We start from the raw sequence: 14,552 nt of genomic DNA, 5'->3' as shown, positions 1-14,552 counted from the left end.
TAGGTGCCAGTTTGTGTTGCTAGGGAACCAAAATGGCAGACTTGGAAGTGTACACATTGGATAATGTTATGTAAAAAACAAATGATTCATAAACCAACCAATCAAATGTTAATACACAAGAATTTCTATCTTCCTGTTTTGGGCTATGACTACTGGTACCAAGTGAGTGGAGTTTACATCTGAGCTAATATGGGGCATTCAGTCTCAATTTTTTTTTAAATACTTTACTTTGTAAATGCAACCCTTGACATTACTTTCTGAAATCCTCACTGGGACCATGATGTTGGAAACTCCCATCAGTGAAATTATGAAAAAAACCTGTAAATGTAAATAAACCAGTTGAAATGTGCCTTGTGTCATTTAATTTAGCAGTCAATTGGCAATGAGTTTTGTGTTGATCTAATTTTACAGAATTTCTTTTGGTTTAAAACCTGCTACTAAACAGTATTTTATTTATTTATTGATTTATTTATTTATTTATTTATTTATAATTGCAATCAATTTGTAGTACCTTAGGTCCTGGTCTCTTGTCAATACTGCCCTTCTACATACATTTTAATAACAAAAATATCTTTTTACTGACATAATATTCACCTGCCTATGCATACATTGTGCATCATATATGTACACATGTATTAAATATTTAAGTTATACCAAAGACTTATAAAAATGGTGCTAGCAGCTGCCTCACTTGGTGCTCAGCATTAAGACGTCACTGTTAGGACTAGTAGGCCTGGTATTAGGATTATGTGACTTGGTGCCCGACATGATGTCACATGTCTGTGACATGATACCCCAATGCTAGATATCACTATAAACTGCCACACCACAGACACTGTAGCAATATGACACAAATTGTTAAAGCTACATTAAAATTCAAATCAGACACAAAATATTTAATGATATATGTGAGACAGAATATATGCATGATGTATGTGCTGTTATAAATGTTATAAGTGTGATCTATATTATTTTAGTGTAAAAATATGCAATATTCTGTGTACCTGTATCTGTCCATTTTTATTATTACATGATTGGGTTTTTATATGTCATGTTGGTAAAATAACTCATTTACAGCTAGTGATTTTATGCTATCAAGACCACTGACATTAGATAAAGTTTCTTGTAACTCTTATCCAGTAAAGTTTGCCGTTTCCCACTGGCAAAATCCTGATAGGAAACCAATTTATCAAATTCATTAAACAAATGATATCACTCAGTCTACTCCAGTATTATACTCTCAAGATAAAACCTCTCTGATTACTAAAAATAGCACAGAAGAGATAGCACTTCAACAAATAAACATGGGTATAACTAGTCATATTCAGGTACTTTACAGCTATAATTGCTGACATGCAAAGTTTGTTACAAAATATTTTTGAAATTGTCCTTGTGATGGCACTTGTTCCATAATAGACCTGTACCCCTCCCCACTCCCAGGCCCCGGTCAAATGTGTCTGTATATTTGACCTTTATCCCTCCCAAGCCCTGCAGGTGTCAAGGATGACACCAATCTTGCTGATGATCAGCAAAGGAGCAACATAACCACGAAGTTTTGTGAAATTCCACCTGCAGTTAAGACAGGACATAAAACGGACAGACAGACAGATGGATGGATGATATCACAAGATCCCTGGCTTTATTACCATATATTCACATTTATGAGTTGAGTCAAACTGTGAACAACAAAGATACTAATCTGCCACAGCATAATGTGCCTGCAGACTAGGGTCTACGTTGTTTGCTCAAATGATTACTTCCTACAAACTGCACACACCCAGATCTGCCGGTACATTATGCAACATGAGATCTGAGTCTGTGCAGTTTGCAGTTGGACTCGACTTATAAGCAACTACAGTGGAGCCTCATTAATCCAGACACATTGGTTCCCAGTGAATATGTCCGAATTTAACGAGTTTTCCGGATAACTGAATCATGTACATTTTCATTTTACGATGTCATCACACCGTATATATGTACATGTATATGCTAGCTGTAAATGTACTGTATATTCAATAACGGTTGAAATAAATTAACGAATACATCTATTTACGTGTGTTTATTTCATAATATTATAACATGCGCTTATACATACATGTACAGTAAATACAAGTTTAGACAATTAACACATTGAACACATCACACTATGTACATGTACATCATGTATGTACTGTACATATATGTATTATGTCAATCCACCTGCCCAACAGGGACATATTTCTTACTATTATTCTGATAAATTGTTGTAACTGCTATACTGTAATTAACAAAATATAAAACAACTATTATTTACTAATTATTTAAGTATTTGCCTCTCAAAACATAAAGAATGAAAATATTTTTTACATTTTGATTTTACTTGTTTTCTCTAGGTCCTGATGTAAACTTGTACTGACCTTCTGTCCCTACAATCAATATAGGCCTCTTCCATGCCTTTATTTAAGGCACATGTCCCCACAATCAATATAGGCCTCTTCCATGCCTTTATTTAAGGTACTTGTCCCCACAATCAATATAGGCCTCTTCCATGCCTTTATTTAAGGCACATGTCCCCACAATCAATATAGGCCTCTTCCATGCCTTTATTTAAGGTACTTGTCCCCACAATCAATATAGGCCTCTTCCATGCCTTTATTTAAGGCACATGTCCCCACAATCAATATAGGCCTCTTCCATGCCTTTATTTAAGGTACTTGTCCCCACAATCAATATAGGCCTCTTCCATGCCTTTATTTAAGGCACATGTCCCCACAATCAATATAGGCCTCTTCCATGCCTTTATTTAAGGCACATGGTCTAGGACTTAAAAGTTGTCATGCAAAATACATTTCTTCTCTCAATTACGGTCATCTTGACCTTTGAAATTGTAACCCCATAATCAATATGCATCTTTCTTACTCAACACTGAAGTCCTCCACAAAGGTATAGTGAAGATGCTTGGTTGAAAATTTACATATTTCAGACAAAACTATTTTCTTTTTTCAGTCACGGGACCTTGATACATGCATTGACCTTCCAACTCCATAAATGATATGTTTCTTCTTTACCAGAAGTGTAAGCCATCCATATAGTTTAGTCCACACTTTTGTTTTAGAGTTCATGTTCTTGTGCTGAAACCCTTTTTTCTTTCATCCAGTTATCTTGACCTTTGACCTTTTGACCCATTTTTTTTTGCTCTTCCGGTCATAGTAACCTTGACTTTTGATCTTTTAACCCGATAACTGATAGGCTTGATTATTTCCCTAAGTGCAAACCACCCACAAAGGTTAATAACTGTAGACAATAGAGAACTCAAGCTATTTGAACAGAAACCAAGTCTGCAATAAATGGAAGAATAGGCAGAGAGAGAGAGAGAGAGAGAGAGATGGATGGATGGATGGATGGATGGATGGATGAACAACATATGTTGCTTATCAATAATGAGTCCATCAATAACCAGTTGTATCTTATGTCTGTGCATCAAATTCTAATTTTTATGACACCTGTCACAATTTTATTCCAATTATAACCTTTATGAGCTGTCTGTAAAGTGCCTAAGTATGTTATCAAATGGGACCGGAAGGAAATATTTTTCATAATTCCTATCCCACTGGCTTGCTCAAAACAAACAGTGATCAATCAATAGGTTTTAAATTAAAGGAGAAACCAAATACTAGCACAGGTATAGGCGATGATACTGACAGGAAGGAACCTGATGAATTAAAAATCAATACTGCATACAGGTAGGCCTTGTTGCTTAGAGTCCAGCTGTGACTTCAGTAAATATGGGAAAATAATGATCCACCTACAAGTCTTCATATGCATTCTAAGCACAGGGTTCTCTCATGCATTATTAAATAGCATCAAATATATTGTTATATCCACCATGAAGTTTATTCTACTTGTCTGTTTATTACCACATGTGTTCACAAACTGCGAGGTACAAATTCATGATTCAATGTAGTAAATGTACGTACTCGCTTATAGATTGGGTACGACTACAAACAACATAGATTCTCATCTACTGCTTCATAATGCACTGGCAGACTGAGGTCTATGCTCTTTTTTGTAATGATTAATCTTAAACTGCACAGACCCCTTTCTGCTGTCACAGTATGGTCAGGCAGATATGAGTCAATGCAGTTTGTATTGAATTGACTTATAAACATGTATATATGGTATGTTGCCCCATTGGTGACCATATGCAATACGAGTGTCACCCTTGGCTCCAATGACTGGGGTTCTTGGGAGGGTCCCATCCCTGGGAGGGAGTCAAATATCCAATGTAAAAATTTCAATTACTAAATTGTCAAATATTTTCCAACCAAAATGTATTATTTAAAGCTACAACAGGATGACGCATCAAATAATATATGGATTATGCATTATCACCCCAGGGCACAGTCGTCAGGGTGAGAGGGGAGAAATAGTGGGAGGAATGGAGTTAAGAATAAGCAAAACGTATGGAAATTTGCAATAGCTATCCACTGCAGTTTATCTAATCTTGCATATTATTTTTATTTTCTTTCTGTTTAATCAAAAAACTAATGTCACTCCAGTTTTTTTACCTTTTTAATTTAGTGTCTCCTTTCATTGTCAGGTAAAACAAAAGCAACATCTTTGAATATTTTGATTATGCTTCATGTTTCCTAACAGTCTGAAAAATGACAATTAGTTACATGCAGAATTATACATGCATGTAAGCGCCAAGGCTCTGGGTGGAATTAATAATATTAAATCTAAAGTAAAAATGTATATTTACCATGCATTACATCTATCAAAAAGTTTTCCCAAAAGTTAATTTTGAATTTGACATGTGCCCTTATGAGTAATGCTTAGTAACAGCTAATGACTGTTATCTTCCATGGTTACAACAGGGCACAATGTATGTTTTCAAAACAGAATAAATTTGATCAGCACTTAAGCACATTTCAAATTTATCAAAATGTAGTCACCAATTACTGGATAATCCAGCAATGCAAACATCACCCTGCTTTCGATTTGATTTACAAAGATTTATTGATAGAAAAACCAATGTTGCACAACTATGGCAATGCTGAAATTAGAACTAGAATATTAGAGACTGATATGTTTATGTGATTTGGATTTTTAACGTAGCTTTATAAAAAAATCAGTCATATCACTACAATGTCTGCAGCGTGGCAGTTTTATAGTAATGTCTAGCACTGGGGCACCATGCCAAAGACATGAAGCATGTCCCACCCAGTCACATTATCCTGATAAAAGGCAGACCAGTCCAAACACTAACCTCTTAATGCTGAACGCCTAGCGAGGCAGCTGTTAGTACCATTTTTTTATAAGTCTTAAATTGATGTGACTCTGCTGGGGTTTGAACCAGGAACCTCCCACATCTGAGGCAGATGTTCTAACGACTAGGCCACCGAAGCGGTAGAGTTGTTGTTGTTGTTGTTGTTGTGGGGTTTAACACCATTTTTCAGCACGATAGGCTATACATGGCAGCCAGTATTAATGGTGGAGGAAGAACCCGGAAAACCCCGGAAAGAACCACCAACCCACGAGAAGCTACTGGCAAGCTTTCTCACATGCCCACATTGGCTGAATCCGAAGCGGTAGAGACTGATATAATTCTTTTAATTATGTTCTAGTAATTTTTTTAAAATGCCAGTCTAACCAAGCAAATTTTCCAAGACAAACATTGTAAGATTTCACGATAGCATCCACAGTTGATGCTCACGAATACTGACACAAATATTGTAGTCCCTTACTATAAGACACCTCAGTATATTGACTCCCCTTAGTATAATACTAGCACTCAATATACCATCAACTTACCATATACCACCTACCCTCTCTATAACACTATCACTCAATTTAGCACAACCCTTCGCATACCATTGCTCTCAATATACAGCTGATTCCCTCAATAGCAAGGGTATGATCGTGATTCCAATTAAATGGGTCACATTTTCTTTTATTGGTACTCAGTTTTATGCCATTTGATAGGAATTGACAGGGTTCATTTTTAGACTGCAGCCTTGTGCCGGTGACTGTTTTCATATCTTTGTCACAAAGAAAGTATGGATCCATTATGTCCATTATAAGGACATTTAATAAAAAGATCTAGGAAAATCAAAAAAATTTACTGTAGGTTATAAACGGACTATTTCTGAGTGCATCCAAAACATGCTAAACAAAGTGTGACAGCTGACAAAGAGGCATAAGACAATCAATTTCACTGGCTAACAGAAATGTCTTAATGATTTTGATTGGCTTAGGCACCAGTCAAGTTCAAATGGTTGATGATCATGATAAAAAATGTAAAGAAAAAAAGATGAAATATTCAGCACAAAAACACTATCACATTTATTTTCAAAGTAGCATACAAGGAAGCTAAAATACAAACTCAGATGTCAAAAAAAAATATATGTGGAAGGGAATTCAAATCCAAGTAAGGAAGCTCATGACATGGATTAAGGATGAAAATGATCACAGGTGCTTGAGTTTTGGAGTCATTAATTGCTTCAAAAAATATACACTTATTCTACCATTATATAAATTTACTCAGTTATTGTTGCTTTATCAACTAAAATAACCATGTCCTAAACAGAAAACTAGTTTAGAAACTGCACTGTAGTCCAACTCAGCAATGACTGATGAAAACCACACAATTCCAGGAAGGTGAATATTAATTGCAGAAATTAATACATGATGTGAGTGCCCGTAATAATGATTATATATATATATATATATATATATATATATATATATAAGAATGTGTGTGTGTGTATATATATCTGAGCTTCTTAAATAAGCAAGAAATAGGTAAAGAAATTTATGACCCATTTTTTTCTAAATGAAACCACTTTTTGAACTGGTAAGTACCATAAGACTAACACTTTCCCATTTTATGAATGATAGAACAACAAGGCAGGGGGCAAACAGTTTTATATTAAAAATAAATCTACTTTTGTGTTGCTGTGTATAATATATCAATAATTACATAGCCATAGGACATATACATCAGTATAACACAGTACAGTGTAACATGATATAACTTATAATGCATTCACTTTTATTGCTCAAATGAAGAGCATTACAAAGGGAAGAACTGTAACTACCACACATATATGCCTATATGTCAAGTCCAACTGCAAAGTGCATATACCCAGATCTGACATCTCACAATGTGCCAGCAGATCTGTGTATGCAGTTTGTTATAAGTAATCAGCAAAACATGCAACACAGATACTGATCTGCCTATACATAATGAAATGGTAGATCAGGGTCTATGGTATCTGCAGTTTGACTCCACTTATAAATGACTATATAAGGTAAATTTGCAAATATATCCATTAGGGACATGGAGATCAAGGGTTCAAGTCTAAGACCTGCAAAAATTAATTTCCTCTCAAACTTTCAGTGGGTGCTCTACTGATCCTTCAATATGTCACTTAAATCCCTTGGTATAAAGCATGAAAGTATTTTAGTAAAGGCACCTAAGTCCCTCAGTATAAAGCACCTTTGTCCCGCAGCATAAAGTACCTAAGTCCCTCAGTAAAAAGCACCTAAGTGTAACAAATCCTCAAAATAGAAGACCTCACTGCCTGATAAAAAATGGTCATGGATGACTGATTACACTACTTGACTTCTATTTTCAGTGTAATAGATTTCTGAATCCCAAAATACCTTATACCTTTGTGTATTTTCCTCAGTTATATGAGAAGATGCAGTATCTTATTTTCACAATTCATAAATTGCTGCATTATTCATATTCTCATAGACACCTGTCTGTCAAAAACTGAATGCACAAGTATGAACATTTAACTTATTTTTACAGGTATTGTGAGCAAGTATACTCTGCCGTATTTTAAAACTTTAAAATTCTACAGTTTTGGAAGCAATCGAGAAGGACAATAAATACCATGGCTTAATGCCACACATATGGATGACCAAGCCCCTAAAATAACGATAGACCTAGACTTGCCAGAAGCCTATTTTACTGATTTTCCATTTTTTAGCTTTTTTGTTTTGAATATAGTTGAATAAGAAATTGCAACATTTGGGCATATGATGCCCATTACATATCTAGATCCTGACTTCCACAGCATATCAACACCTTAAAGATTATATTGTTCCAAGGCAATGCAATTAAGGTATCTTGCCCAGAGGCATGCAAAGTGGCCCACCAAACCTTGTATGGGCAGGATTGTTACCTTGACACTTCTGGCAATGAATCTGGCAAATTAGCCATAATGCCACCATGTCCCTATTCATCCAAGTAATTCCCTGTATTAGGCAAACTAACCATAATGCCACCATGTCGCTATTCATTCAAGCAATTCCCTGTATTAGGCAAACTAGCCATAATGCCACCATGCCGCTATTCTTTCTAGTAATTTCCTGTATCAGACAAACTAGCCATAATGCCACTATGTCCTTATTCTTTCTAGTAATTTCCTGTGTTAGACAAACTAGCCACAATGCCACCAAGCCCCTATTATTTCAAGTAATTTCCTGTATTAGGCAAATTAGCCATAATGCCACCAAGCCCCTATTATTTCAAGTAATTTCCTGTATTAGGCAAACTAGCCATAATGCCACCATGTCCCTATTATTTCAAGTAATTCCCTGTATTAGACAAACTAGCCATAATGCCACTATGTCCTTATTCTAGTAATTTCCTGTATTAGACAAACTAGCCATAATGCCACCATGTCCCTATTCATTCAAGTAATTCCCTGTAGTAGACAAACTAGCCATAATGCCACCATGTCCCTATTCTTTCAAGTAATTTCCTATATTAGGCAAACTAGCCATAATGCCACCATGCCCCTATTATTTCAAGTAATTCCCTGTATTAGGCAAACTAGCCATAATGCCACCATGTCCCTATTCTTTTAAGTAATTTCCTATATTAGACAAACTAGCCATAATGCCACCATGTCCCTATTCTTTCTAGTAATTTCCTGTATTAGACAAACTAGCCATAATGCCACCATGCCCCTACTCTTTTAAGTAATTCCCTGTATTAGGCAAACTAGCCATAATGCCACCATGCCCCTATTATTTCTAGTAATTTTCTGTATTAGGCAAACTAGCCATAATGCCACCATGTCCCTATTCTTTCTAGTAATTTCCTGTATTAGGCAAACTAGCCATAATGCCACCATGTCCCTATTCTTTTAAGTAATTTCCTATATTAGACAAACTAGCCATAATGCCACCATGTCCCTATTCTTTCTAGTAATTTCCTATATTAGGCAAACTAGCCATAATGCCACCATTCCCCTATTATTTCAAGTAATTCCCTGCATTAGGCAAACTAGCCATAATGCCACCATGTCCCTATTCTTTTAAGTAATTTCCTATATTAGACAAACTAGCCATAATGCCACCATGTCCCTATTCTTTCTAGTAATTTCCTGTATTAGGCAAACTAGCCATAATGCCACCATGCCCCTATTATTTCAAGTAATTCCCTGTATTAGACAAACTAGCCATAATGCCACCATGTCCCTATTCTTTCTGGTAATTTCCTGTATTAGGCAAACTAGCCATAATGCCACCATGCCCCTATTATTTCAAGTAATTCCCTGTATTAGGCAAACAAGCCATAATGCCACCATGTCCCTATTCTTTCTAGTAATTTCCTGTATTAGGCAAACTAGCCATAATGCCACCATGTCCCTGTTCATTCAAGCAATTTCCTGTATTAGACAAACTAGCCATAATGCCACCATGTCCCTATTCTTTTAAGCAATTTCCTATATTAGACAAACTAGCCATAATGCCACCATGTCCCTATTCTTTCAAGTAATTTCCTGTATTAGGCAAACTAGCCATAATGCCACCATGTCCCTATTCATTCAAGTAATTTCCTGTATTAGACAAACTAGCCATAATGCCACCATGTCCCTATTCATTCATGTAATTCCCTGTATTAGACAAACTAGCCATAATGCCACCATGTCCCAATTCTTTCTAGTAATTTCCTGTATTAGGCAAACTATCCTTAATGCCACCAAGCCCCTATTCTTTCAAGTAATTCCCTGTATTAGGCAAATTAGCCATAATGCCACCATGTCCCTATTCATTCAAGTAATTTCCTGTATTAGGCAAACTAGCCATAATGCCACCATGTCCCTATTCATTCAAGTAATTCCCTGTATTAGACAAACTAGCCATAATGCCACTATGTCCCTATTCATTCAAGTAATTCCCTGTATTAGACTGTTACAAGAGTCTTTACCTGTGCATGTATTGATATTGATCAAGGATCTTTTGTAGAATCTTATTAAATTTGCATGATGCTACAACGAAAACAGTAATCAGACAGGCCATAACACCCCTATTAAGAACACAGAACTATTGATCATTTTGTTACAGGAGAGTCAACTTACTTCATTTGTTTGCATGTTGTACTTCTTAATTAACTTAGAAATGGTCCATTATATAATGACTACATAAAATCACTATAGTTATACCATTCGACCATTCCTTCTTCACATAACAGGTCAAGAGTTCAAAGTACTACAGAAAAATATCATATTATTTATGGTTATGAATTATAGGTTAATAATCTAACATATATCTTCAATTCCACTCATTTCATAATGACATATCATTATATTTAAAGTCAAACCTTTGTAAGCCTAAATTTGAAACTATATCTTTATGACAATTACCATTACATGCATATAAATAAGTTTTTGGTGATTTTCCAAAAAAGATGTAGCTAAAAAAGAATGACTTTTATTTCATGCATAAAATGGTTTATAGCATAATGTAATCTTAGAAAATTAATGCTGGTACATGTACTAGTATCATGTTTCAATGTTACTCAGTAAAGAAAAGTCAAACCATTACAAAACCAACTTATGTAGCCATATTTTCTAAAGTTTAAATTCTTCTGAAGTTGCGACATGAAGCTTTAGTTCACAACTGAACAAGGCATTGGAGTCATAACAAGTATTTGAGTAACTGATGTTTGAGTTGTCTAAGAATAGTGTAATTGGAGAATTTAACAGCTGAACCATTTCCAATACCTTTTAATGGTTGTATAGCATATTATAACTTTTGAAGCTTCAAGTTATTGGCACAAAATACACAGAATATCATGCATGCTGTGACTATGCTGAATTGACAATAGACAATGCCAGGCTGACAATTTATTAAACTGTAACCTCATAAGCACTGAGTACCATGGATTTCCTCATGAACCTATTCTACCAAAAGTAGGCAACATACTTGCAGTGTTTCTACAAAAAAAATTAATAACAGAAAGAAGAAAGAAGGATAATATTTAGAAGGGATCATGCTGGGCTTCGCCAGTATCATAAATTTAGATTTTGTTCCTTACTGGTAAAAAAATATACCACCTGATAATCTTTTTGGCAAAAAAATTTTTGGCTGTTAAAAATTTATATAAAGTCTTGGGTTTGGAGTTGAAAAAATCAAAGGCACCATGACAGGAAGATGCAAACTTGGATATAAATTGCACTGGAATCTATTGTTACATAAACAAATCCTTTGTTCATATTGATAAACCAACCTAACACAGCATTGTTATAACATAATCTGCTTATGCTGATGTCTGGCCTTGAGCACTCTAAGCTGTAATATAACCCAAATAGTTATGCTACCTGACCAGCTACAATTGACCAACTCTGAAATCGTGAGCTAGAATGACTACAGATGGCAATTTTTTTTTACTTTTTGAAAAATGTGCCAGAAATAATAGTTTTGCTCAAACTTCAAAGAAAACTGATTATATTTCAAGCATTGATCATTCTGTATATATACTAAGGAAATGGGAAAAAAATTCTGTATCCGTCAATGTTTTATAATTATTTGATTTCGTAATTGCAGCAATAACAAACAGGCATTTGTTTGGTCCTTCAAAGAGAGCCTTTAGTGGCACATTCAATAACACATGAACCTTCATCAAAGCAAGATGAAAGATCAAAGAAAGTCAGCAACAACCTTAAATAAAAGGCATTATTTAATTTTTCATAGTGATTGGAACATATTTATTGTGCCGTGAAAGCTTCCTGTTTGCAACAAAAAGGTTCATGCTTACAATTGGTTCCATTGGGAATTTAAAACCCAAATTAAACCTCCAATATTTTGAAACAACAGATATCTGGCCATCAAGTTAAATAAATGTGGGACATCTTGCAATTATGTTAAACTTTTTCTAGTTGTTCATGTTTTCATTTCCCTATGAATAGCCTCATTCCTATAGTAGACTGGGCACCATGACAGTTGTCTCTGGTTGACCAAAATCTAGGCCAATTTAAGTACATGTACATGTAACATATAAATAACTATACAGCCACGTACTACTAGGATAATAAATATCAGAGAGAATTGTTTCAGGAAACATGTTTGTTGTGTTTTCTAACAGGATTTGACTGTTGGATTTTTCATTTGCATGTATATTATTTAACACATTGTGGAGTCTACTTCACAAATGTAAGTTGTCAAGATACAATTATATTTCAGACTAGTTCTCTTCATTTAATCAAAATTTTCATTTTTTTTCTATGCATAAATCGTAGTCACTGAAGACAGGTCATTTAACTTTATTTTCAGCTAACCCCCCCCCACTTTATATCTGAACATCTGTTTATGTCGACAATGTTACCTTGGTCCCAAAGATGGTGAGATAAACGGATAGTATTGTATTATGAAAATGGCAACATTTTTAAAAAACTGGCAACAAAATATTGACTTTTTTGGTGACAACTTTTCTAATAACAGTGCCATCCCTGGTTTAGCTATATTAGTATTAACATTATTGGATATATCCACATCTATTAACATTTAAAGGATTATGCTATTGAACATAAAACATGCATGAATGAAATATCTTCACAGCAGGCCTAATATTGATAATGGCTGTTATTTGAAGTCATGGAAATAGCGAAACCTGTACAACAACAAAAAATGGTTTGATCATAGGTTGCCCCTAACTAACTACCATATTTATATACTGTTGAATCATGGGATAACATTGATTATCATATTTATATACTGTTGAATCATGGGATGTCATTGATTATCATATTTATATACTGTTGAATCATGGGATGTCATTGATTATCATATTTATATACTGTTGAATCATGGGATGTCATTGATAATCATATTTATATAATGTGGCTCTGAATGTAAACAGATCTCATTGGAAACAGGACTCTTGACTGAATTTTAGGATGAGTAAAATGGACTCTTCACTCATAAAAGTTGTGAGTCCATGCCAAAATCTTATAACAGTCCTTGTTATAAACTCTGGAGTCCCTTACTTTCAAAATGATAAAAAGGAAAACAAATGCACATCTTCACTATCTTAATACTATCAAGATTGAATTTTTAGACATGTATAAAAGAATGTGTTTTTCAGTAACTATAAAGTTAAATTTAAACACTATACATGCAAATTTATAAGTTTTGTTTCCCCTACAACAATGCTAGAAACATAAAAGCAAATAATAAAATTGTCATCAATTAGTTTGAATCCCAAAAATGATCAAACAGAATGATGTGTACTTTTCTCTGAAAGCAGAACAGTATATCCATTCCCATTAAAGAAACACCTGGCATTACACTGAATCATATATATGAACATGAATAAGTACACTTTGAGAAGGAATTTAAAAAATATTTCAAGCAGAATATGTGCAAGAAAACTAATTCAAAATAAATATGTTAATTATTTAACTGGTATATAACGTGGGTTCTATAAACTAAAATTAATCAAACTTAATACATGTGGTAATACATTGGTAATATATTTTATATTCAATTATGGCATGTTTTTTGGTTAGCTTTATTCGTCACTTAATATATTTCTAGACTGAGAACAGATTCTAATACTTCTCTTTGTAATAGGCAAACAAATACTTCAAAAGTGTGACTCTAAAACATCTATGTCGCTCGCATCACCCACCCACCCAAATTTTGTCTGTTCATGTCTGATTCACGAACAATATTAAATACCCCAATGTTTTTAAAGAAACTAACGAGATTCAAATATGCGACATAATACCGTAACAACCTGTATCACGTTATGTATGCTGCGTTACAGCTGACACTTATGAGGATGAACGGAAAGAAGAAAATAAATCGATCAATATCCAAGAAAGCGAGGGAGAAATTCGTACGTACCCTTGGTGAATGTGGCTCATTTCTGCGGCAATTAAAGGTCTAAAATCGTGCAAATTATTTCTTCTTATGAAGAGGAAAACGTCTTTCTATCTCACTATTAGAAAATCAAGAAAACATACAGTTCATTCTTTCGCATCATTAACAAAAACGATGCTCACAGCACCAAAATCAGATTCAACAATCCTCGTTGTCTGGGAGAGTCACGTGACCAAACAAAATCGTGGGTATAAGGTGCGAGTCAAATTGGTACACTGATAAATTGCATAAATCAAAATAATCTTATAGTGAAATAATAAAAAAAGCTGTGAAGTTATTCAAAGTTATTAAGAAATTCTGCAAAGTAACAAAAAGATACCATTAATTTTAACCGCTTTGGACTGGTATGTTTTGAAAATGTAAAATATCTTATACAGACAAGCTTA

General features: G+C 34.4%; 1 protein-coding gene across 1 annotated transcript in view; it reads right to left on the bottom strand.

The window, feature by feature from the left end:
- The window catches only part of LOC149783687 (uncharacterized), a 168,830-nt gene extending 154,519 nt beyond the window's left edge, over positions 1 to 14,311 (bottom strand). The window contains exon 1 of the mRNA XM_089932889.1: positions 14,131 to 14,311. Coding sequence (XP_089789015.1) covers positions 14,131 to 14,150 — 20 coding nt within the window. The 5' untranslated portion in view covers positions 14,151 to 14,311. The remainder of the gene's footprint in view (positions 1 to 14,130) is intronic.
- Between the last annotated feature and the right edge of the window lie 241 nt (positions 14,312 to 14,552).

This window comes from Sinohyriopsis cumingii, chromosome 14, assembly GCF_028554795.1.
Source record: "Sinohyriopsis cumingii isolate HCF-2022 chromosome 14, ASM2855479v2, whole genome shotgun sequence".
In the NCBI taxonomy this organism is placed as follows: Eukaryota; Metazoa; Mollusca; class Bivalvia; order Unionida; family Unionidae; genus Sinohyriopsis; species Sinohyriopsis cumingii.
This window is presented reverse-complemented; position numbering and strand designations above follow the sequence as displayed.